The following is a 27,426-nucleotide window of genomic DNA, read 5'->3' as shown; positions in this document are numbered from 1 at the left end:
TTCTTGCCTACCTCCACAACCCCAGACCCTCAAAAGAAAACAAGACACAGGAGTATTGGTGACAATCCACTGGAGTGAAGGATTACGCCTAATGACAACACAAGTACTGTTGAGATGGATCTCAGGACCTCAACAGGGCTCTTCCTTCATAAAAACCAGTATGATCAGGGCCAGAGTAATAGTACAAGGGGCAGGGTGTTTACCCTGCACATGACCAATCCAGGTTTGATCCCTGAGCAGAGCCAGGCGTAAGTCCTGAGCACTGCCAGGTGTGGCCCCGGAACCAAAAGAACTATGACCTTTTCATCTTACCTTTTCCTGGTCTGTAGCTCGGAGGCTCAGGTAATTAAGAACCTGGGGTTCCAATACACTTAAGGACTCCAGAAGAGCAGGGATGAGTTTTGGTGCATGTGGTTTCAACATGGCTCCTGCACTTTTGCTGATCTTCACAAGAGTGTTAATGCTACAGGCACAGAAAAAATAACTCCTGGGTTCTTCTAACCAAAGTAAGAAGTCTACAAATCTAATCATAAGGATGTTCTTCACTTGTCCCATTCAATCGTGCAACTGCTTTGTTACAAAGTCTGGTGTGGCAAATTCCAGGCAGATGGGAAAATAGAGAATCACAAATGAAATTCTGCATTCTCCACTCTGCTCGACAATCTAGCAATCTGTCCTATATGTTTTGTTTCATTTATTCCTCCTCCATAACAGAGACAGGCATAATTTTTCCCTGTTTGTATTATTGTGAAGCATGTTCCAGAACAAAATTTCAGTGTGGATCACTAAGAGAACATGGTCTTTTTTTTAAAAATCATAATTAAAACTTCACAACTAAAAAGATTTTTTTCATATCATCTAATATCCAAATAGTAAGAGCACAAGAAATAGGGTGTTTGCCTTGCACATGACCAACCCAAGTTTGATCCCTGAGTGATCCCCAAGTACAAAGCCTGGAGTAAGTCCTGAGCACTGCCAGGTGTGGCCTCAAAACCAAAAGAGCTATGTTTCATATCATCTCTAATATCTAAATTTCCCTATCATTTCAAAATAATTTCCTTATCATTTCAAAATAAGTTGGTTTGTTGGAATCAGATTCAGAGTCCACTCACATCTTGCAATTTACTGTTTTGAATAAAACAGTGTCCTTCCCCTTTGTTATATTTGATTTGTTCTCACTGGATGTATTCTAGTGGTACAGTTAGCATATTCCTTTGTCCCTAGTACATATCTATAGGCTAAATTAAGTTCACATTATTTTTATAAAACAAAAATATTTTTGTACATGAAATATTCCCTAACAAAACAATATACATAATGACTGCTAATCTTTTTTTTTTTTTTGGTTTTTGGGTCACACCCGGTGATGCACAGGGGTTACTCCTGGCTCTTCACTCAGGAATTACCCCTGGCGGTGCTCAGGGGACCATATGGGATGCTGGGATTAGAACCGGGGTCGGCCGCGTGCAAGGCAAACGCCCTACCCGCTGTGCTATCGCTCCAGCCCCCATGACTGCTAATCTTTTGTGGCTTTGGGTTTGGCTGACCTGTACTAACCAATATATCTTTATCAGCCTTTCATTTGTAGATTCAGGAACACCTAATGAATGTAACCTACACTATTTTACTGAGGGCAACATGACAGCAATATTGCAATTTTATTACTCATTTGCACTCATTAGGTGAACTCTTCTTAAAAGGAACTTTCCCCCAAATAGGTGCTATGAAATACTGTTGGCAGTATTAGTTTAATCTAACTTTGAAAGTAAAGTAAAAATGGAAGTCAAAATTTCAAGATAATCCTAGTTTTAAAAACTATATAATCAGGAATCTTTCTTTGCTGAGCTTAATTTATGATAGCCAGAGGTACCTAAATATGAGCATATTTTTTATGCTGCAAAATATTTATTGCAGCTGTTAAAAATTTTATGTAAGCTAATGATGTCTGAAATATTACTCTGTATAGGTTCTGTGAATAATAAGTAGGAGCTGCAGAGTTACAGGACTGTGCCTGCTAGAAGTGAGGTCGCTGCCAATATAAATAAACACACCAAGGCAGAAGCAGAATGGCTAATGCTTGTCCAAAGCAAGGTTCCCATAAAAGCTCTGTAAAGAGAAGGTTCTGACACAACTTTCCATAAATTCTCGAGTTACCTCAATAAATCAAAATTTTTTTGAATCAAACATTGAAACATTCTAGTGTGTAACTAGAAACCACATAAATTCAATACACTCATTTCATCAGCTGATTCACACCTGAGGGCTCGAACTTCTGTCACAGGACTCATCATTCCTTTGTCCAGGAGGCAAGGCAGAAGGACAGCGATAGTTCTCTGGCCAGCTGCTCCTTTCGTAGGATCACACATTTTCACACAAACCTGGTGTACAAAGAAATCAGAAATGAGTAAAAGTGGCCTCTCATGTACTGTGGCAGTCATCTGACACAATACTTCCTACTTCACATACTCCAAGGGTTTAAAAAAAAAAATTCTTTGCTTTTTAAAATACTCTAGAAGAAACAGAAGAATGAAATCATGGAATAAATCCTATCTACCTTCCAACAGAAACTATCATAGGTAACATATTTTACTTTTTTTTAACCTTTGGCCTTTGAATTTGTAAACCAGGAAACAATTGAAAATGAAGTGAGAAACCTACTCAAACACCACGGAGATTTATGGTTTTATTATCATCATCATCAACAACCCTGGGTGGCAGCACTTTGTAAAGGTCAAAATCACTATCTGAGCAGCACCTTGATTGGAAACCTGCTTTTAGGGCTGAGATGTGGGTCTGAGGTAGCACACTTGGCCTGCACATGTGAGGGAGGCCTTAGGCTTGATCCCTGGCAGGACAAAAAAACAAACCAACCAAACCAAATAAATAAAAAATACCCTGGCTTATGACTTACTAATGATGTGAGTTATAGCATGATTTATGAATTAGAATGCAGTCTGAGTTTTAAAAATCAGGTTCAAATATTGAATGTAATCAAAGTAAAGTGAAAGTAAAGTGAAATTTATCAGTTACACAGGCAGGGGGGGCGGTAGGAGGTTAGGGATGTGTGTGGGGGGGTGGAGCTATACTGTGATTCTTGGTGGTGGAATATGTGCACTGGTCAAGAGATGGGTGTTTGAGCATTGTATAACTGAGACTTAAACCTGAAAACTTTGTAACTTTCCACATGGTGACTCAATAAAAAAAATTTAAAAAAAAAAGAAAGTGCCTTACCAACCAAAAAAAAAAAATCAGGTTCAAGTGGAAAACTAGTTTCAAAGAGTTTGTCAACCACATAAATATGGAATGAACACGTAAACAAGATGAACATGATAAAAAAAATGAAAATATAGCAGTTGTAAGAGAAAAGGTAGCTGATACTTCTAAAATAAAGCATTCATCTTCAAGGTCAAATTAAAGTCATAGCTTATATAAAGGCCAAGAAAAGTTCATGAGCCAGGCCCTGCCCACCCTGTCAGAAAGCTCCACATCTGCTGGTGCTTTGCTAGTGTTCCTGCCAGGCACCCCGATAAAGCACTGGTCATATGATGGGGTACCCAAAGACCCCAGCGGAAGGAGTGGACTCCTGGCCCTGTCTACCTGGTCAGAAAAGCCTCTAGTCTGCTGATTCGACTGATCCTGTTCAGTGTTCCTAACTGGTACACAGATATGAGTGTAGATGGAGCACCCAAAAACCCCAGTGGACACAGCAGAGCCCTGGCCTGCCCACTGGTCACAAAAGTCTTGCAAGCGATCCACAGTGATCCCTGCTGTTGAATAGCTCACGTCTGCATTGGACTCAACTGGCAGAGCAATCTGGCCCAGGCTGAGTCTCGACACAGTATGAAGAGAGCACCGAGCAGCCAGTCCCCCCAGAAAGTTCCCCAGATGGGGGGGGCTACAAATGGTAAATTGGAAAGACTCAACACAGTCACAACAGATGCAACAGGAGAGCAGCTCCACTTCCCCCACCACTACGCTTAGTGTGCAAATTTAGTAGTCCTGAAGACTCACTCAGTACTAGCCAACTACATAATCTTAAGAGGATAAGGACTTTAAAGAGGAAATTCTGAAAATGGCCAATGAGCTCAAAGGGACAATGGTACAGACAGCTAGTAAAATACAGATACTTTAATAAGAAATGACAACCAAGGAATTTGGTAAGTGAAATGAAACTCTCAATGGAAGTCCTTGGCAACAGCATAACAGCAGCTGAAGGTACAATCCGTGAACTTCACTATGAGATATAGAAAACAGCAGAATAAGGGGGGGCGGGGGGGGCAGGAAAAACACTCAAAATAAAAGGCAGACAAGAGAACTTTGGATGAATTCAAGAGAGTAAACATTAAGAATCATCAGGGTCCCAGCAGAACAGGAAGACAATTCCAACGAAGAAACATTACTCAAGAAAAAAAAAATCTTTACTGAGAAACTGCCAGAGTGGAGAAGTGCATGTACCCTGATAAAAGAGGGCTGACGGGTATCAGAGAAAAGAGACTCAGATAAAAACACGCTAAGACGCAACCTTGTCAAAATGATGAAAGTCAAAGCTAGAGACAGAATACTGAAAGCAGCAAGATCAAGGAAGGAAAGTACATACAAGGGAGCATCCTGAAGATTCACAGCTGATTTATCAAACAGATGCTGCAAGCCCTAAGAAAATGATGGGATATAGTTTAAAAAACAAACAACAAGAACAAAACCCTCAATGAAATGAACACCTCACCAAGAATACTTTCACTACAATCGGACTATCATTCAGATTTGTAGGAATAATACAGAGCTTCATGGGTAAACAACAGCTCAGGGACTTCAAAGACTCAAAACTAATTTTGCAAGAAGAACTGAAGGGACTTCTTTAAGATAAGAGAAATCCTAAAAACAAACCAAACTTCTACAGAAAGATAGCCAAAAACTCCGTAATAATAATCTCACTCAATGTCAATAGTCCAAATGCTTATCAATTAAGAGACACAGATTTCAAAATCAAATCCAACCCCTTGCAGCATCCGTTAAGAAATATCAATTATTCTTGGTGGTGGAATATGTGCACTGGTGAAGGGACGGGTGTTTGAGCATTGTATAACTGAGACTTAAACCTGAAAGCTTTGTAACTTTCCACATGGTGAACTAATAAAAGAAAAAATAAATAAATAAAATAAAATATTCACTTTGAAAATGAAAAAAAAAATTAAAAAAAAAAGAAATATCAATTAAGAAACACATCTGAGGAGCTGGAGCAATAGCACAGTGGGTAGGGTGTTTGCCTTGCAGGCAGCCAACCCAGGTTCGATTCCCAGCATCCCATATGGTCCCATGAGTACCACCAGGAGTAATTTCTGAGTGCAGAGCCAGGAGTAACCCCTGTGCATCACCAGGAGTGCCCCCCCCCAAAAAAAAGAAAAAAAAAAAAGAAACACATCTGAATAGTCAGGGCAAATACAGATTCCAAGTCAAAGGATGAAAGACAATTTTTCAAGCAAACCATTCCCTCAAAAGCGCTGCTGTGCACTGTTTACAATAGCCAGAATCTGGAAAAAAAACCTGAGTGCCCTAGAACAGATGACTGGCTGAAGAAACTTTGGTACATCTATACAATGGAATACTATGCGGCTGCTAGAAAAGATGAGGTCATGAAGTTTGCATATAAGTGGATCAGCATGGAAAGTATCATGCTAAGTGAAATGAGTCAGAAAGAGAGAGACAGACATAGAAAGATTGCGCTCATCTGTGGAATATAGAATAATAGACTAGAAGTCTAACACCCAAGAATAGTAGAAATAAGTACCAGGAGGCTTTCTCCATGGCTTGAAGACTGGTCTCTCATTCTGGGCAACTCAGAGAAGGGAACACCAAGTAAAATGTGGTCGGAGGTCATGCGGGGGAAGGGTGACGCATGCCGAATGTAGACTAGAGACTGAACACAATGGCCACTCAATACCTTTATTGCAAAGCACAACACCTAATAAGAGAGAACAAAAGGGAATACCCTGCCATAGTGGCAGTTTGGGGTGGGGGGAGATGGGACTGGGGAGGGTGGGAGGGATGCTGGGTTTACTGGTGGTGGAGAATGGGCACTGGTGAAGGGATGGGTTCCCGAACTTTGTATGGGGGAAACATGAGCACAAAAATGTATAAATCTGTAACTGTACCCTCACAGTGATTCACTAATAAAAAAACAAATATTTTTTTTAAAAAAAGCGCTGCTGTGGGCATACTTATATCAAACAACAAAGACAACAAAGACATTTAGCCCGATGGCTAAAAACGTTATAAGAGACAAGGATGGTCATTTCTTTCTGATCAAAGACTATGTACATTAGGCAGAACTCACAATCCTAAACATTAAAGCACCTAATGAATGACTTGCAAATCACTGCTAACATACTTGAAGAAAGACATTGATAACAACACAATACTAGTTGGAGATTTCAACACTGCTATACCATGTCTCGATAGACTAAATCTTAAGAAGAAAACACTGGCTTAAAGGAAAGAAAGAAGAAAGGAGTTTAGCAGATATATAAGGCATTTTAATCCTCCCCCAAATCAAATACATGTTCTTTTCCAATGTACATGAGGAATTCTCCAAGATAAATAACATGCTGGGTCACAAAACATACCTCCATAAAATCAAGACAATAGAAACTATCAACTATCTTTCAGACCACAATGTACTATAAGCAGAGTTAATCATGAACTGATACAGAGAAATAACTTAAACTGCCCACTGCTGAACAACCTGTGAGTCAAAAAAAAAATCAAAAAAGAAATTACGTTTCCTGATTTCTTCCTGAAACAAATGCAAATGAGTACATGGCCTTTTTACATATAAAAAATAAAATATAACAAAGAGAAATTTATAAACATTCACTATCGTGCCTCAGAAAATCAAGTACCTTGTAATGGGCTTACAAGAGATAAAAGAGCATTAACAAGGAAAACTACCAAACAATACTAAAAGAAGTGGAAATAAGGAAATGGAAACACATCCCTGCTCATGGATTGGGAGAATTAACATAGTCAAAATGGCAATATTCCCCAAAGCACTATACAAATTTAAGGCAATCTCTATATAGATACGCAAAACATTTTCCAAGGAAACAGATCCAACACTCCTGAAATTCATATGGAACAATTACTGCCCCCTTCAACCACCAAATAGCCAAAGCAATCCTTGGGAAAAAGAAGATGAGGGCGGGGGCGGCACTGCTCTCCCCAACTTCAAACTGGACTACAAAGCTTTAGAAATTAAAATAGAATGTAGTAATTAAAACTGAACTAAAGACAGAGAATTGAAAATACAGAGACAGACCTCCAGGACAGCTAATCTTCAATAAAGGAGAAAAAGTATGAAATGGAGCAAGGAAAGCCTTTGAAACAAGTGGTGCTGAGAACACTGGTCAGCCACATACAAAAAAACGCATTCATACTTCTTCTAACACAATGCACAAACCTCAAACCAAAATGGATTAAACACCTCAATATCAGACCTAAGTCCATGAGTTACATTGAGGAAAACATAGGCAGATCTTTTCTTGACACTGAAGTTAGAAACATCTTTAAGGAGTCAACACAATTTGTAGGCAAATAAAAGCAAAGAGAAACAAATGGGACATTATATTAAGAAGCTTCTGCGCCTCAGAAAAAGTGATGACCAGAATACAGATATCCCCCACATTGGGACAAAAACATTTACCCACCTCTCATCTGTAAAGGGTTAATATCCAAGATACATAAAGCACTGGTAGAACTCTATAAACAAAAAAAGAAAAAATCTAATCCCATCAAAAATTGGGAGAAGAGATGAACAGAATTCCTCAAAGAAGACATACAAATGCTCCGCATCACTAATCATCAGGGAAATGCAAATCAAAACAACGAGAAATCACCTCACACCAGAGAGGCACATATCAAAAATACTGAGTGTTGGTGTGGAACATTCACCATTGCTGGGAATGTCAACTGGTCCAGCTATTTTGAAAACAACATGGACAAAAATCCCTCAAAATACTAGGAATTGGACTTTCATATGACCCAGCAAATTCCCTTCTTGAAATGTATCTCAAGGACTCAAATACAATGCAGAAGAGTCATTTGCATTTCTGTTTACTGCACCACTACTCACAATAGCCCAAAACTGGAAACAACCCAAGTGTGCAATAACATATGACTAAATAAAAAACTATGGTACATATACACAACAGAATGCAAGACTTTTACCTGGTATTGGCACAGGCTTATAGAAGGCTGGATACCCCTCTGGGAGAAGCTCCAAAAGGAACAAAGGCCAGGAAAGGAGTATCAAAGACCATCAACTGTTCCCAACTCTACCCTCTAGAAAATCACTCTTGCAGCAGACTCTTCCCCAGGTAGAAAGCCCCACGTGGGGCAACATGGGAGAAGTCCTAGAAAAGTCAACTTGAACAAAGGAAGCATGTGGCATCTGCTGCCCGAGCCCATATGCTGCCTGTGCCCATGTGTTGCTGCCAACCACATACGGTACCTGAACACAGGCACTGCCCCTCTCTCCCCTCTTGAGAGGGTACTTTCCTGTAATGCCGGGATGTGTACCAGGGCCCCCTCTCCATTCTGAAAAACTGATACGATTTGGCCGTAAGAAAAGATGAAAGCATGCAATGTGCTACACATGGATGGATCTGCAGAGCAGCTTGCCGAGTTGAGTTATTCAAAGGAAAAGAGGCGGAAGAGGCGGACACAGAAAAATCTCTCTCAGATGTAGCAACAGAGTAGGGGAATAACAAATGCCCAAAGGCAATAGAAATGAAGACAATGGGGGGTGGAAACTACAGAGTAACAATGGTAGACAGAAGTGATCAGCCAAAAGGAAGGGGTGCAGAAAGGTGGTAAAGTGTTATGTAAGAAACCCTATCAGCAGTAGTCTGTAAACCACAGCGCCTATAACTTATCTTATTATTTATTTATTTATTTTTGCTTTTTGGGTCACTCCTGGCTCTGGACTCAGGAATTATCCCTGGTGGTGCTCAGGGGACCATATGGGATGCTGGGAATCAAACCCAGGTCAGCCTCGTACAAGGCAAATGCCCCACCCGCTGTGCTATCACTCCAGCCCCTAAAATTTATTTTAGAAGTATCTATCATAGAGTTAAAATGGGGACATGATGGATGGACTGGTGTTGGAATATTGTATGCCTGGAACTCAATCATGAATAATATTGTAACTCATGGTACTTAATAATAGTAATAATAAAAAATTATTATTAGAAAAAGCCAGAATTATAGTGCACTGAAAGTCCTTTTCTTGGCCGGTGTGGCTGCGAGTGCTCTATAGGGCACGTCACAGGACACACGCTACCCATACTCCCAGAGTACTGCACCACATGAGATGGGATTCAAAACAGGAGACCATCGACCTTAGAGGGAAATGCATTATTTTGGTTCTGCTTTGGGGCAGGGATTGGGGTTCGGGATGAAAACACCTGAAATATGGTGGTGGGAAGGTGGAATGATGGTGGGACTGATGTTTGAATATTAATGCAATCAAATATTGTGAACTACTTTATGAAATAAATTTTTAAAAATAAATAAGGAGTTGCAGTGAAGAATCCTGGCCTACAGGCACCACACACTGGAGAATGCTCGGACCCCAAACCAGGCCGATAACACCAGGGTGCCCCAGACTGAGAAGGTGCAGTCTCCCCGCTTTCTCCAGATAGTATCCCGGCGACACTGAGCTTCTACTAACATGGCTCTGGTATGTGGGGACCAAGACTATTTCGACCTTTCCTGATATACAAAAACAAACGTTCAGGAGCGGCTCCTTCAGCCCTGAACAGCCATGATCCCAGAGGCACACAAACCAATTTCAGAACGCAGGGGCTGCTGGCAGAAATGCTCCTGCACTGTGAACCAAGCTACGGCCCGTGCATGCCCAGCAGGGGAAGGGTTTTTGTCCCTCAGCCTTTTCCCCTTTGCGGCACATGGCGACCACCACCTTTCAGAGCCAACTGGACAGAGAGGAAGGAGCTTGCAGTGATGGGAAGCAAGGGAAATCTCTCGATGGGGAAGGGGGGGGGGGCGGACGGAACCAGCCCTGCCCCCAACCCAACCCAAATGGGACCCTGAGCGGCCGCCCACTAATGGCTTCTCCGCTCCTAAGAGCCATGATCCCAGAGGCACACAAACCAATCTTAGAACACAGTGGCTGCTGGCAAAAATACCTCTGGACTTAATTACTAAAATACCAAAATTTCAAAATTTCACGGCTGTTGCGGCCGTGCAACACCACAGGTTCTTCGTTATCAGCAATAGAAAACAAATGATTTAATGATGCCCTTTCGGCAGGTCTGATTGTTGGGGGAATATTTCAAATAATAATAGTGGGTTTTCTGTCGAAAACTGAATGAAACCAAAGTAAAGAAAAGAGTAAATTGAAAATCATCTGCCACACACGCAGGGTCGGGGGTGGGATAGGGGGTTACACTGGGGTTCTTGGTGGTGGAACATGTGCACTGGAGAAGGGATGGGTGTTTGATTATTGTATGACTGAGACTTAAACCTGAAAGTTTTGTAACTGTTCTCACAATGAATCAATTAAAAAAAAAAGTTTTCACCTTGCTTAGAGTTTTCAAAGCTAATTCTGCTGCTTTTCGTACAGATTCCTAGAAAAGAGAAAAGTGTAATATTAATACAAGTTAGAGCTTCATTTTTCATCAAACTAGCATTATTTGCCTCCAACTCTACACAAATTAGTGAAAATCCCTACTTTCAATGCAGAAGAAAAATGTTACATTAGACATACTCTTCCTTTCAAGAAACATGATCATGCAATTTTTAAAATTAGATATGACTTAAAGAAACCTTAAAGATGTAACTATTAAACTGCAACAGTTCAAAAATATCATTCTGTTATATAAGCAAAAATGTAAAGTTTTATGTAAGGATTCTGAAAAACTTTTAAAAATCACCAATAAATAGGGACCGAGGACACAGCTCATGTGGCGGAGCACATGCCTGGCGTGTATGAAGCCCCGAGTTCAATCCCTGAGACACCTGAAGACAATGCCCCTTTATCTGAAACAAAAATAAAACTTACCTAAACAAAAAATAAAAGTGTATGTTCAGATACACACATTTTGATGTACGCCGTGGGGATTGTATGCTGGGGAGACAGCTCCAAGGTCTAGGCACGCGGAGTCTAGGGAAGATCCCGACCGTCACAGGGCCCTCTCAAGTATCCTGAGCAGGCCCCTCCACAGAGGCAGACTACAGAGATTCAAGAGGCCAGGGGCATCGCTCAGCGGGAAGAGTACACACTTCCTGTACTCCGAGGACACCGGCGCCACGTGCTTACCAAAGCACTGCCCAGAGAGGCCTTGGAGCCTTCCATGCGCATCAAGATGTGGTCACCATGGCTAACAACAAAAAGAACAAATCCTCGGGGGCCCAGGCGCCAACTCAGTGTCACAGAGTGCCCGCCTTGCAACACCTGAATCAACACCCGGCCCTCCCCAACTGCAGCAAGCCGGACCCAGCAGGTGTGCTGCCTGGGATCCAGGGAACATGACAGAGTGCGCGCTTCACACTTAAAGGAGCACCTGTGCACACGCGGCCACTAAGGATGCTGAGGCTGGAGAGAGTCCAGCCAGGAGGACGCTGGCCTTGGACGCGGCCCAGCTGCCATCACCAGAAGCTAATGGGTGAGCACTGCAATCAGATGTGAGCCCTGGCAGGCACCACAGAACAAAACTCTGTGTGACCACTGACGCTCATGAAAGGGAAGGTGCAGGGAAAACAGGAAATGAGATCAGTAACACTTTCAACAACTCTAATACAGCGAAAAGAAAATCAAAACTGAGTGCCTAATTTTAATGATCAGATATCAAAATATCTAGAAATGTACAGAATGAGAAAAAAATCAGAAGAATTAGTTATGTTATTTGGGAATGGCTGATCCAATTTCTAAAACTAATCAAAGCAGACTTATTTTTTATTATCTCAAAAGTTATTCCTAACCAACAGCATGAGATTTCCATAGAAAGTCATGTGGGAACTACCTACTTTTAAAAAAATAATAAAAAGTAAAAGAGAAAAAAAGTTAACACAATTTAAATCAAAATATCTACATCTTCACTGACATATCAAGATAAATCTTGGAAAAAATTGTGGTGTATTAAAATTGTCTGGAACTTACATCTTGAAACACAAAATATATATACTTTGGTAATTTAAGCTCTCCTATAAACACATGCAGGTTTAATTCTGTAATACCTTTATGTCATCTTGTACTCTAAAAAGAGTTTCCCAAATTTCTGGAAGTTTATCAATGATGTCATCTAGTGGTCTTCCTCTCAATAAATCATTCAAAGCTAAACAGCTGAAAATAAACAATTTGGTTTCAAATATATGATAAAAGAAGCTCAAGGTTTTATTATGACTCATACATACCAAGTAAGAATACAAATTCGTTTCTATTCCTGCCTAAAACCATCTTCACCCACGACAGCAATGACTGTTCCCTCCTTGGTGCCTCAAATTTGCCACAGGCATATGGAATTTACAGTTATTCAAAGTCTGTTTCCCACAACTACAATAAAGTTTCTTTATGATTCTGTATCACTTTATAACTTACCACTGACCCACAATACCAAGTACAAAACAGGCACTGAATAAATCAAAATTGTTTGTGTATGTATATTACATACAGAAATACATAAATTAGAGATATTATGTATAAAGTTGTACCTAAATGCTACCCTAAAAAGTGAGAATAGTATAAACATGATTTTATATATCTTAAACACATATATAAGCACATACAAAACATTTTGATACCTAAAAATTCAAACCTAAAACCACCTTAGAAAAGGCGATCACTCGAGTTTGAATAGTTAAAAAGAACAGCCTTACACAACAAAAAATATTTTTTAGTGACACTAAGTTATTGCTTCTGCACCAAGTATAAGACTTGGAAATTTAAAGGAAAAAAATGTTTACTTGCGTCTGACTAGCTATGTATTTTCAAGAATGGTACCTGGATTCTCGAACTCGCCACATGTTGCTGGTAAGGTTCTTAATCAAATCTTGAAGAATTTCCTTCAAATACTTATCCACCTAACAAAAGTAAAAGAATAATTAAATATGCAAGACCAACAAATCACTCCTCTCTCAACAGACAGATACGGAACAACTTAAGTGTCTCTCGAGGTCTCTCAGTCAAAGGCTCTTTCACACTTTGGTTGCTAAAAGCTGACAAAGTCATCATTCTAAAATGCAAACCTGCTCTTCTTACTTTTCTCTGGGCATGAGAACAAAGTCTAATCACCTGGAAACAAAATCCTCTATAAAACTTTTGCTCCAAGGTTTCATAGCCTGTCTCCCCTCCACTCCTTTCAGTTTTCCACCTCCATTCCTTGACACGTGCTACTCTTCCCACAATTCTCTTCCATCCTCTATTTGCTAGCTTACTCCCATTTGTCACTTCAAGTGACAATTCAAGCCAGGCTATTATCTCCGCTGAAAAAACAGACCCGGTGCCCTTTGTTTTCATTCCTACAAGCCCTTCGCAAGGCACATCCTCCCTAACCTGACAAAGAGACCTCACGGATAGGGACACGCTTTCACTTGTCTTTGCCCCACTAGAAGCTTGCATTATACCTATCACACAATGAATTATCACTGTCAAGAATGAGAGATGGGTTTGCTCTTTTAAGCTTCTATTTTTATGACCAGTTACAATTTAAAAATAACAACAGAACAATGGTAGACTCAGATTTTATGCTGACCCGGAGTTTTTCCACTTTTACTTTTAATTAAAAGGTTTTGCTATCCTTTAAAGTCTTGGGGGGGGGGGACAAGTAAATAACTCCACTGGAATTTAACAACTGATTTCTTTCTAAGAGACTTCACTACACATTCACTACGGAGACCACATCTACACTTGCAGCTTCACCAGTCACTCACAGAGAGATGACACTCATCCCCAAAAGCCTAGGCCCACATCCTCAACTCTTATCTTGGTCAACCCAGCTAGCAGGGCGCTAGCCTTGCACACAGCAACCCAGGGTTGCTCTCTGGTACCACAAATGGTTGATTGAGGACTACAAAGAGTGATTCCTGAGCACAAGCCAGGAGTCAGCTGCTGGATGTGGCCCAACCCCTGCCCTCAACGCCAGCTCCTTCCGACCCCAACCACATACACACACACAAGACCTATTCTAGACATGTATAGTGTAAGTTATCTTGAAACAGCATCAATGAAGCTGTCCATAAGGAAGTGAAATGTAGGTCACATATATGTCATATCTGAGCCAAAAATATGACAGGAAACAATCACAAAAAAGATTATATGTATGAGCCTAGGGCCAAGGGTTTGCCTTGCATTCCTAAGGCAATAGAATGGATTCCCTGCAGCAGCCCACAATCCAAGTAATCCAAGAGTGCAACCCAAAACAAATATCACAACCAGGCATATGAGGCCCGGAGCTGCAACAAGTACGTGACACCTATCCTACCACCCCAAACACTGCAACCATGGCAATAACAAAAAGAAGTGAGCAAGAAGATCAAAAAACAAAATAAAACAAACAAAAAAACACATTTTAGAAACAAAATAAAGCAAAACACCATGTGTCAAGGAAACAGTTCAAAGAACTGAAGCTATGCCTGGCATGTACCAGGTCCAGAATCCCATTCCTGCACCTCAGGACCCCGCCCAGCACAACCAACTACCAAGGTATTGGAGGCCCAGGTACTGCGGGGTAGCTCTGTGGTCAATGTGACACTTAAGTGCCCATGAGCTGATGAGTCGACAGGAAGGAAAATACAGAGAGTAAAAGGGATTCAGAGATAAGCCTTGAAGGAATCTAAAAGTGAGGATGAAATCTGAGAATACTAGATGGTAAAAGGGAAAAAAACAGAATGAATAAAATTGCCTCTTTCCTCAGCTATCTCCTTCACAGTGTGACCTCTTGAACTATGACTTATTCTCCACTGCATCAACAGTATCTATCAACATACAGCATTCCCTCGGACACTCTTCCCTAGTATACTGCCTTTTCCTTAACCTGTTATCCAACAAACATTTAGATTGTTTGCACTTTTTGTTTGTTTATTTTCTGGTTGTAGAATCACACCCAGCAATGCTATAGGGCTTACTCCTTGCTCTTTGACCAGGGATCACTTCCTGGTGGGGCTCAGGAGACTGTATGTGGTATAAGAGATCAAAACCTGGTCAGTCACATACAAAGCAAACAACTTAATGCCTGTGCTATCTCTCTAGCCCCTAAATTGTTTGTATCTTTGAGAGGGTTCAATAAATATTGCCATGAACATATACCTTAAAAAGATAGCAAGGAGCAAATATACATTTGTTTCATAAAAATATACAACAAACAGCACAGAAGAGCCTGGCAAGCTCCCTGTGGCATATCTGATATGCCAAATACAGTAACAGTAACAGGTCTCATTCCCCTGACTCTGAAAGAGCCTCCAATCGTTGGAAAAAATGAGGAAGAAAAGGCTGCTAAAATCTCAGGGCTGGGATGAATGGCGCCCGCTCGAGTAAAGCGATGAACAACAGTATGACATTGATACAGTGATAAAACAAAGGAAGATGAGCACAGAGCAAAATTTCTGTGTATAAATTTGGACTAGAGTTCACGAATACTTGCCATTGATTTGTCGGTGACCAGCGCATTCCAAATACTCGTCATAGCTTGTCGAACACCAAGGTTGGGATCAAACTGATACCGATAAAGACGAGGAACTAGTTGAGGCAGAAAAGGAGCCAGCTGTTCTCCAGCTCTGGCAGCAATTACATTAAAACCAAAAGCAGCACCCTAAAAAGTAAGAAGAGACTCTAATACATCTATCACAATGAAGTATCAATATACTCAAGAGATAATCATGAGATTCTCCCTCCCAAATCTGTCCCTGAGAAGAGTTCACTTTACAGAGCGTCCAGGTTTACCAATCAGTGGTAGCTGCCATGTAGCAGTCTGGTGCCCTGGTTACAATCCCCACAGTAATCAGTAGTAACTCCCAAAGCAGTAAATTTGATTATAGAGGAAGTAAAACAAAAATGCACAGTGACAGCAACTTACCTTCCTAGAGTTCCACATTGCGTGATGGTTGGCTAAATTCATAAATTTATACACCAGGTCTGGCTGGCTAAGATCACTTGCCAGAGAACACAGCTCCTTGTAAGTGGAGAGGCCCTGGCTTAGAAACAAACAAAACAGTATGCAATAACCTATTTCTCTTTCTTAGCCAAATACAAATTACACTACCAATATTACTAAGACATTTTAAAATTAACATTTTTTTAAATTTATTTATTTTTTTAATTAGTGAGTCACTGTGAGAGTACAGTTACAAATTTACCCATTTTCATGCTTGTGTTTCCCTCATACAATGTTCGAGAACCCATCACTCCACCAGTGTCCATTCTCCACCACCAATGAACCCAGTATCCCTCCCACCCTCCAATCCCGTCCCCCTCCACCCCACCCCCCGTCTGTAGCAGGGTATTCCATTTTGTTCTCTCTCTCCTTTTGGGTGCTGTGGTTTGCGACAGGGGTACTGAGTGGCCATCGTAACATTTTCATTGAATTTCTAGCATTGAGTTGTTACATACCATAAAGAATCAGACTGAGATGAAAAATAAGTCACTAAACGCACTTTCTCAGCAAGATCTAATGAACAAACTGAACTCACTCAATGCAATCCCACAGACATGAAGTCCTCACTCCATCTGGATGCAGCACACTAATTTGTAACTGTTATTGTACATAGATCTCTCCATAGTTATCAGAGTTATTTGAAGATAAATTCTGCTTCCTAACTCTAAGCTAAGGGCACCCCAATCTTTTTCATTTCTTTGAGATCTGTTACCTTTCTTTCAAGCAGGGAGTATTTACTCATATACCTTTTTCATTTGCCAGTTATTTATAGTTATTTACAGGGCAAAGTGAGATCTTTTAGGGACTGGAGCAAGAGTAAAGCAGGCAAGGTGCTTGCCTTGCAGCTGGCCAACCTGGATTTGATCCCTGGCATCCCACATGGTCTCCCACTCCCCACCAGGAGTGATTCCTGGATTCCTGAATAAGCCCAAGAGTAAGCCCTGAGTATAGCTAGATGTGCACAGACCACTCCCCTCCCCAAATTATTTTTTAAACACATCTTTTTAAGAACTCAGGAATCTACAAGAAGTGTCAGGAATGAGAAAACTATCTCCATATTATAGAATGCTGCCAGAGCACTCTGCTGCTTTGTAACATTAAGGACAGTGGGGAACAGGGTTTCGTGTAATGCCATACATAGCAAGGCACGCTTTGCCTGACTTTTAGAGGAAAAAGTAACAGCAGGCCTCAGGAGAACGATAAGAAAAAGGCAGGAAGACTCTAGGAACAATTTAGAATGCTAAATTGGTACAATCCAAGATACAAATGTAATGTAGAGTTGCTTCTGCCAGAAAACTGAGTGCAGGATGCTAACGTGTGTTTCTATCTTGTTTCAGAACTCACAGACTAGAGGCTGACTAAACTGTTAGCAGGGGCTGACTAGAGAAGATGGGATCTAAGCATTTGCCTACACAGGAACCACCCCAGGCACTCCAGAAATGATGCCTGAACACAGAGTCAGGAGTAAGCCCTGACCACCACAGGATGTGGCCCAAAAACAAACCCCCAAAAATGCCTATGGCTTAACATCACGTCCTCCCTAGAAGCAGCCTGCCACCATAGCACAATAAGGTCAGAAGGGTCTGCCCTTCGAAGGAGGACAACTGATAAGGATTTTCACAGTGCAACTCCACTGCCCTCAAGAAATTATTCTCTGCTTAAGTCTTACCAGCATCTGAGCTCCTTCTTGGGCATCTGGTCTAATTTGCTCCCTTACTGACACCAGGGTGATGATCACAGGACACTTAAACGTCTACCATAAAAATCTCCATCTTATTTCCTAGGAAACCCAATCCTAGACTTCTTCCAGTACAAGTTTTCTTTTTCTACCTTACATGCATAATTTCCAAGGGAGAACGGAAATAAATTTGTGGTGCTCTAAAACCAAATTAAAACTCTCTACAAGGACTAATGGAAAGATCTCACACTTACCCATCGGGGGTTTTGCCAAGGCCTCCTCCTTGAAATACCACTGTCTCTCCAGAAACTTCATGTTTTGCTCTAAATTAAAACAAGAAGAATTTCAAACAGCCTCAAATTTTCATGACAGCATTCAACTAATTGATACAATTCATTTGTAAAACTATAAAATTTCCTATCTAGTACAGATTGTTTTAAAACTATCCATTCTTTTTTTTTTTTTTCTTTTTTTAATGCTCAGGCCTTGCTAATCAGATGCTATAGAGCTGGTGTCACCAGGATACCCTAGCAGTGCTCTGGAACAGCAAGAGCCATATGTAGCAGTGCTCAGGGCCTCAAGGGCCACATTCAATGGCACTTAGGTCTATGTGGTTGTAGGAATTGTGCTTCAGGCCTTGGGAAAGCAAGACTTGCTCTCTGATTGGTTCCTAGAACATCGATAGGTTGGTATTATCCTCTCCGACTCTGCCAAGTGTTGGCCCGTGACAGGACAGTGATCCCATTTCACAGATGAGAAAATCAAAGGCACACATTTTGAGCTACTGGGAATCCAAAAGGGAGTGAGTGATACTACAGGATGAAGGGATAGCTTCAGAATAGAGGGGACTCTGAGGACAATATGGGTATGGACACGAAGTGTTTATTTAGTAAAGGGCTCCACTTAGAAGGGAGCTCTAAGCCATCAGGATAGAAATACTCAAGCTATGAGTCTGTCGAATGACACATATGAGTGTACATAAAACTATCCTTTCTATTAGGCTGCAAGTTTAATACAATGAACCAGTCTGGAATGAACAAATTAAAAGATATAAAAGACATTCCATATAAAGTCACACTAAACAGAAGTTGGTCATATACTAAAAACTATTTTCTACTAGGGCAAGCAACTTAAAATAATAACCAAATACAGAAAAGATTTCTCCTTTCATCCCCTTCTCAGATCAAAACGAAGAGTATACAAGTTTTTTCACCATGTCTTAAACTTGTTTTGAGGTTATTCAATTTTCAAAACCAAGCTAAACTGGCTAACTTCTAAAAAGAAGTTTATTTAGTTTCTGAACAGTAAACACTGAATAATTAAGCTGCCATTCACAGTCACAATCTTTGACTTCAACAATCTTTGACTTGCAAATTAGAAAAAAATTTGATAAACAGGAAAAGGGAAAGTTGAATTTTCCTTCTCACATATGTTCAATCTGTCACAAATCTTGCCCAACGTGTTCAAATTTGAAATTTTCAAGTTTACCATACCTTTTGCCAGTCATGAGGGTCTCTACAAGTGTAGAAACTAATTCCTGTTGATCTTGCTCATTGCCTAGTTCATAAACCAATCCAAGGCCTTTTGAGGCAACATCTTGGCTAAGTTCTATGAAAAAAAAGGCAGACAAAAATTACTTCAAGAAAAAATCTAGTAAAAAGTATTTTTAAAACTATAACATTAATTTAAACAAGATAAAGATAGAATCAATCTGCTATTTTGTTAAAATCTGCTATCTGGGAGGCCTGAGGGACAGTATAGTAGGTAGAGCATTTGCCTTGCACATGGCCACCCCGGGTTCAATCCCTGGTGTCCCCAGCACGGCCAGGAGTGACTCCTGAGTGCAGACCAGGAGTAAGCCCTGAGCATTACCAGGTGTGACCAAAAAAGCTAAATAAATAAATAAATAAATAAATTGTTAAACAGTTTTGTTATTTACTATTTGGTTAAACAATTTTGTTATTAAATAACAAACAATTTTGGTAGGCATAGCACCAAAGTGTTACTATGAATGAGAACTATATCCACAGAAGACCCAATTCACAAACCATACAACACTACAGAGCCTTGGAGCATGCAAGGGTTAGTAGCTGAGGTAACAATTACAAGTAGAACACATAAAAGTTTTGAAAAATACAATACAAATATCACATGTTTAAAATAACTTATAAGTCTACAATTTAAATGTCAGACACAGAAGTTATATCTCCAATTTAAAGTCAAATTATAAAGACAAAAAGCAATCAGAAGTAGAAGAAAGCTCTTATCTAGTAAAGGTATTAATGTTAAAATGGTTCTTAGCTCTATTTTTAAGTGAAAAACTGAACAAATGATCTAACTAAATAAGAACTACTTTCTCTACCCTCCTCTTATATTCAGATTTTTCACATTTTAAAATACAAATTTAGTGAAGTTTGGAAAGCAAATATTTTTCAATAACCTACCGTCATTTTCTGACAAAACTGAAACAAATGCACTCTGAATTTCTTTAAGATGAGACTGAAAAAATAAAAAAAAGACAGAACACTGAAACTCAAACTTTATGATGGAGAGACTGTTTCTTTCAGGGTAACAAGACATAAATTTTTACCACCCAAGGCAGTCACAAACCTTGATGTCCTCACATCTTTGAAAGTAGTCAAATTACCTGAAGATTATATCTTTTACCAGCTTAGTTAAAGTCAAGTAATCTGAGCCTCCCCATTCTTAAGTTTTTTTCTGACTTTATATTTTCAATTTTAGAAGATTCATGATCCAGAGATCACATGCAGAACAATTTTTTTCCATCCCTTTACGTACAGTTTATTTCAAACTATCTGCTATTGGTTAACAGCTCTCACTGTTAACAGCTCATTTTTTTCTTCCTAGGACTTTTTAATTATAAATACTGTCTAACCATCTCCCAAAGCCTACTGTGACTCACCTTTACTTCCTGATGAGAACTTAGCTTTCTCACAAGGGAGAGGAGCCAGATGCAAGCCGCTTGTCTCACATGTGGATTAGGACTAATAATATGTTTATTTAAAATTATATCCAACACCCAGGGAACCACATCATTCACTTTTGCGCCTAGAAAAAAGCAAGTAAACATAATTTAAGTAACTGAATAGTTTGCAAAAACAAAATTAACTTCAGGCAAAGGCAAGGCCATGATCGCCGAAAAGAACAGTGCTGTGAACACACCTACGGCATCAACACTAAGAACACAAGAACATTTCAAGACAGACCTCCCTGAGGAAACCAAAGCAAACAGTCAGTGCCTAAAGGAAACGTGGCTCCAGAGAACACAGAATTGTAGACAAACCTTTTCGGCACTCAGGAATGCTTCTCTGGGTGAGGAGGAAGGAAGGGCCAGACAAGAGAGAAGAGACATAGCAAACTGCTATCAGACATAAACAGTAACCTACAGCAGGAGAGTCTGAAATGCAAAGGTTTTCTAGAAGTTCAGCTTTATGCAAGTGCTCCCCGAGTTAAAAATAGACACGGGTCTTCTGACCTCGGTACACTGAGGTCTGAGCACTCTGGTGCGAGCTGGAAGCAGTCACAGCTAAGATTCCAGCCACTGGACTGGGCTGCAGCTGACCTCCACCCAGTGCCTGAGCCACCACAGCCCTACCCAACAGCCTCCTGCTGCTTCTTACAGAACTCGACTCTGTGCAATACTCACCGAGTTGCATAGTTTCAACCTGTTAAGCCCAAAACAAGGGAGCAACCACATATGGCGTGGACAGGAAATAGTCATAGCCATTTCCTTTTTTTTTTTTTTTTGGTTAAAGGGTTGTTTATGGTCCAATTACAAATTTCCATTGATTGTGTAGCACAGAAGTCCAACAGTATAAACCTCCCTGACCACTGGGAGTAGCTCAGATTCCATTTGAATTCAGATACCTAAGAAATCAGCTCAGCACTATTTTTATTTATTTATTTATTTATTTATTTATTTTTGCTTTTTTGGGTTACACCCAGCGATGCACAGAGGTGGGTTACATGTACTCAGGAACTACTGACAGTGCTCAGGGGACCATATGGGATGCTGGGAATCGAACCCGGGTCTGCCGTATGCAAGGCAAACGCCCTACCCGCTGTGTTTTCGCTCCAGCCCCAGCACTATTTTTTAACTTTATTTAAATACATGATTAACAAAGTTGTTCAGAATATACTTGTTTCAGATATTCAGATATTCATCAGATATTCAGGTATTCAATATTCCAATCTATCAGTCCTACCACTAATGTGCCCTTACCTCCACCAATACCCCTAGTTTCCCACCCACCCCAATGCTTGCTGCCTTAGCAGGCACTAATTTTTTGTTTGTTTCAGTTTTTTTTTTTTTAACTGAATCACCGTGAGCTACACTTACAAAGCTTTCCTGTTTGAGTTTCAGTCATACAATGATCAAACACCCATCCCTCCACCAGTGCACATTCTCCACCACCAATGTCCCCAGCATCCCTATTCCCTCCAACCCACCCTTCCCCCTGCCTCTATGGCTGGCAGACAGTCTCCCTCTTTCTCTCTCTACTTCTGGGCATTATGGTCTGCAATACAGATACTGAGAGGCCATCATGTTTGGTCCTTTATCTACTTTCAGCATACATGTCCCAAGCGATCCCTCCAACCATCATTGACTTAGTGAACCCTTCTCTATGCCAGATGCCTTCTCCCCCAGCTCATAAGGAATAGCCACGTCTAAGGTGAACCCTACTCGACAGAGCCACAGAGTGGGTTTGACTCACAGGGTAGCAGCCCTGGCCTCATCACCCCACAGCTCGCATCAGCAGTACAATCTAAAAGATTTGTAGCTGCTACCGCTCAAACTCCAACGTGGGTGCACCAGATCTACTCTCCAACCTAAAATGGAGCAGAAGTCCCACAGAGGTTAAGTTTCTGCCTGCACCCACCGTCTCAGAAAGAGAATGGGAACTAAAAGTACCCAGAACAGACGATGTGCTCCTGCTCCCAGGGTACAGGTGAAATCACTCATTCCTGAGGCAACAAGAAGCTCATACCAGAGGCCACGGCACTGAGAGACCACCCCAGCCCTGCCCATCGGGTCAGTGTACTGTAGCCACCCCCAAACAGGTACTGGCAAACGCAAAAATACACCTGCGTCTGGGATCAGTTTCCTAAACAGCTTTATTATGTATGTTTAATCAAAAAATTTTCCCCCTGGTTTGGGGGCCATACCCAGTTGTGCTCAGAGGACTGTAACGGAGTGCTGGGATCCAGGCTGGGTCAGCCATGTGCAAGGCAAGCACCCTATCAGATGGGCTATCTCTCGGGCCCCTTTGAACAATCTTCTTACTGCCCGAGTAAGCTGGACTGGGACACATCAGCTACCAGATAGCAGCAACTGTGAGCCCTAGGCCAGAAAATACGGCACGGGTGAGCACAAATACCTTACTGTCATTCAGGAACCATAGGCTCCAGTTCAATCTTGCAAACATTTAAGAAACCTCCTCAGACATTTGTGACTTCCACAAATCAAATGTGAGCACGCAAACAGAACAACTGGCTCACTCACGCCAGCTAGAACCGGAAACTCCAACAGCTCCCACGACAAATTATGAAGCACCAAGAATGACAGGGAAGAAAAGCTTAAAGAAGAAACTAAGTGCCTCAAAGGATAGGGATTGAGTCCAGAAATCCTTCAAATACACCCAAATTTTAAAAACTGCACAAAGATAATTTAAAAGCAAAAATCCTTTCCATGTTCATTGAATAAAAGAAATCACTGGAAAAGAGAAGCAATAAATTGGAAGCCTGATTAAAAAAAAAGGGGGGGGGAAGAACTCATTCAAACAAAATTAAACATGCTAAAGAATAAAACGGATAAACTCATTAGCAGAACACAAGAAGCCAAGAGTCAAATAATACATGTTGAGGATAAAACATCATGAATAAATAAGAGGTCGAAAGAAAAGAAATTTTGTCTTTTAATGAAAATTTTAATTGCTGTATTTGACAACACCCACTAAGACCAACCTCTGTATCAGAGGAATTTCAGGAAAGAAGAGAAAGAACGGCTGGTGAAAGAAACAGTAACAGAATGTTCCCAATCCGAGGAGGGACACTTGTGCACGGATCCCAGAGGCCCAAAGAGTGCCCAACAAAACAAACCCACACAGAACAACACCAGGTTACACTGCGATCAAAACCACCACAAGAACCAAAAAAAGAAAAAAATAGACTCCTTACAGAAGAGAGAACTAAAGCTGTTTCAAGGGGGAAAATATCAGATTTGTCAAAAGAATTCCACAAGAATAGAATAACAAACTCAAAATGTTGAACGAAAAGGACCCACAGCCAATAACCCTCTACCCCGTAAGGCTATCACTCAGATTTGAAGGAGTGTTTAAAAACATACTCAGATGACAGCTGAAGGCCTTTACTTTTATCTAAAACAACTCCGCAAGAAATCCTGAATAGGCTCCAATAAAAATAGCAAATGGGAAAAACAATAGAAATCCAAATAGAAAAATGGCAACATTTCTATTAATAAATCCTTCATAAGAATAATTTCTCCCAATATCAATAATTTCTGCTTATCAAAAATTTCTAGAAATGTCAAAGGATTGAATTCTCAAATCAAAAAGCACAAAATGGGAGTTGGAGCGATAACGCAGTGGGGAGGGCATTTGCCTTGCATGCAGCTGACCCAGGATCGACTCCCAGCATCCCATATGGTCCCCCGAGCATTGCCAGGAGTAATTCCTGAGTGCATGAGCTAGGAGTAACCCCTGTGCATCACCAGGTGTGACCCAAAAAGCAAAAAATAAAAAAATAAAAAATAAAAACAGTAAGATCCACCATATTTGTTTAAGATCAAATAATGTTCAAGCTAAAGAAATAAGAAATAGGGATGCATATTAGATATTGGTTAAAGGATCAACAGATCAAGTGGACTTAACTCTTACTTTAATATACATGTACCTAATCAATAGGCCATCAAAGTTCATAAAGTAACTGCTAATCAACCTGGGGAGACACATCAACAAAAACAAATACAGTAGCAAGAAGACTTTAACATCTCATTCTGATCACTGGATAGATCATCCAGATAGAACATCAATAAGAAAACAACCCAGGGCTGGAGCAATAGCACAACTGGGCCATTCTTTTTGGAAAACAGTATGGATATTGCTCAAAAAACTAGGAATTGAGTTCTCATATGACCCAGAAATTCTAAACCCTACGGTCCAAAAACACAATGCAAAACAGACATCTACAATCCTATGTTCATTGCAGCACAAGTCACAATAGCCAAGACCTGGAAACAACCCCAAGTGCCCAAGAACAGAAGAGTAGATAAAGAAACTGGTACATTCACACAACGGAATACTACACAGTACTGGAAAAAATTAAGTCACCAAACTTGCTGGTCCAAGGATGCACATGGAGAGTATCATGCTGAGTAAAATGGGTTAAAGGGAGAAAGACAGAATGATCACACTCATTTGTGAGATAAAAAACATAGCAAGAGACTCAAATACAGTAAGTACTCAAAGTCAATAAAAACTAAAGGCCTTAGTAGAAAGCTTGCCACAATGTGGGGAGAACATTTAGGTCTGAGAAGTCCCATTGTGACAATAGTGGGAAGTGATCACTGTGGATAAGAATTGATTGCCAAAAGGAGGTAAAGTGATATGCACGATACCTTTTCAGTAACAGTACTGCAAATCACAGTGCCGAAAAAGAAAAAGGCAAAGTGCCTGCCATAGAGGCAGGCTGGAAGGCAGGAGGGAAACTGAGGACGTTGGTGAAGGGAAGTGGTCAATGGTGAAGAGGTGGGCACTTGAACATTAGACTGAACCTCAATCATGAACAACTTCGTAACTTTGCATCACACAGTGATTCAATAAATTAAAAACAAAAACTTTTAAAAAATAGAACATCAGTAAATGGAGAGAAAGTTTTTGACAAGATTCCTCCTTCCCTCCAAAAATCCTCCAAATAAAATCTGTTTACTTTTAAAAAAAAAAATTCTTATATTCATTTAACCAACTAATTTCTGGATTATGTTCGTGAGGATCTTAATTCACTTAGAGGTGAGCAGGACATCCTAACATAAAGAGAGAGCCAGAGAAGCTGTGTTTTCCTGCACCTCCAACTAAGTACAACATCTTCCAAGTACGCATTGCAGTATCCTAAAGCCCTGAGTAAAAATATAACCGAGTAACTGGAGCAGAAAGGAAAGGAGATCTAGCAGGTAAGAGGGAGAAAGAAGAGAGCCAACTGGAAGAACTAAAGAGTATGCAAGAGGCCCAAATTTGATCCCAAGGATCACAGGTCACCCCAAGCAATGCAATTACCACACTGGGATAGGGGATGTGGCTTAATTGCACAATTAATGCTTTATATGTATGAGATCCTGAGTTTGATACCCAGCACCAAAAACATTTTAAAAAATGCAATTGATCATAGTATCATTACCATGAAAACACTACCTTTTAATTTCCTTGAGTAGAGAGTACTAACATGTGGTAATTTTTCCTTTTGGTTCAAAATTAATTGTGCATCAAATACTGAAACATTTCAAATTCAAGTCAAGCCAAAAAGATATATGAAATCACAGGTCTATAAAGTCGTCAGAAGCCCGAGTCTTCCTCAACCATGACATCACTAAATGCAGCCTTAGTCCAGGGTACCTGGAGTGCTACTAGAAGGTTCTGTAGCTTCACTGCAGAATCACTGATGAGAGAACACATTTGCAAACTGCTATGCTCTGACTCCTGGGATTAAATATACCAACTGTTGACTAAATATACCAACCCTCAAGAAAAGAACAGATGCTGGAAGGCAATTCATTCTAACATCCCTGCTTGCTTGCCAAGCGAGTGAAAACAAAGGTTCTTGTTCACCCTCCAGTAACCAACGTTTTTTCTTGACTGAATCCAATGGGTAAGACAGATTTAAATATTTGGGAAAGAGGAGTTTATGTTGGTGAAACGCAGACATTTTTTCTATGGTTCGAATGTGAGAGAAAACAGCCAGGGTCACTTGAAGATGACAGATCCATCAGCTGGATACTGAGTACCTGCAGGAGGAGTATATTCCTCTTCAGTCACTAGCCAGGCGTCCCGGGCAGCCACAGAACTAGTTCCGATTGCAGAACTGGTAATGGCTTCACCAATAGTGAACTGAAGTTCTATCTGTTTGGCCTGCAATGAAGAAAACAAAAATCATAAAACAGAACATTCCTAGGAAAAAAATCCTTATCTAAAGGAAAACTGCTAAAATCTTGTTTTTCAGCATTCTCTGTGCTCATTCTTTTAAACAGACTACTTTCGGGTAACTGAGTGGTTCAAAAATAAATCAGGGAGACAGAAGACACAGTATGGAAATTAAGGCACACTGCAAATGGCCAACTCTTGTTTGGTCCCCAGCACCACATGACCCTGAATATTGCCATGTACAGCTCTGAAAGCCCCTGAGGATCGCCAGGTATGGCCTTTGAGATGCCTGAGCACCATTGATAGCCTTAGTCCCAAGCATTAAGACTCCAAGTCCAATTTAAAAAATAACAATGAGGTAAGGTGAGGGAACTAGGAATGGAAGAAAGCCTTGAAGATACTTTCCAATGTTCAG

General features: G+C 40.5%; 1 protein-coding gene across 6 annotated transcripts in view; it reads right to left on the bottom strand.

The window, feature by feature from the left end:
- Positions 1-27,426, bottom strand: part of ECPAS (Ecm29 proteasome adaptor and scaffold) — a 126,879-nt gene that overhangs the window by 21,144 nt on the left and 78,309 nt on the right. For all 6 annotated transcript variants that reach the window (XM_055123835.1, XM_055123828.1, XM_055123840.1 and 3 more), the window contains 12 exons: positions 26,876-26,999; positions 20,762-20,907; positions 20,283-20,337; positions 19,332-19,446; positions 18,093-18,161; positions 16,083-16,200; positions 15,651-15,818; positions 13,013-13,092; positions 12,250-12,355; positions 10,593-10,640; positions 2,257-2,378; positions 313-463 (listed from right to left, as the gene is read on the bottom strand). In XM_055123835.1, coding sequence (XP_054979810.1) covers positions 313-463; positions 2,257-2,378; positions 10,593-10,640; positions 12,250-12,355; positions 13,013-13,092; positions 15,651-15,818; positions 16,083-16,200; positions 18,093-18,161; positions 19,332-19,446; positions 20,283-20,337; positions 20,762-20,907; positions 26,876-26,999 — 1,302 coding nt within the window. The remainder of the gene's footprint in view (positions 1-312; positions 464-2,256; positions 2,379-10,592; positions 10,641-12,249; positions 12,356-13,012; positions 13,093-15,650; positions 15,819-16,082; positions 16,201-18,092; positions 18,162-19,331; positions 19,447-20,282; positions 20,338-20,761; positions 20,908-26,875; positions 27,000-27,426) is intronic.

The sequence above is a fragment of the Sorex araneus genome, chromosome 1 (genome assembly GCF_027595985.1).
Source record: "Sorex araneus isolate mSorAra2 chromosome 1, mSorAra2.pri, whole genome shotgun sequence".
In the NCBI taxonomy this organism is placed as follows: Eukaryota; Metazoa; Chordata; class Mammalia; order Eulipotyphla; family Soricidae; genus Sorex; species Sorex araneus.
This window is presented reverse-complemented; position numbering and strand designations above follow the sequence as displayed.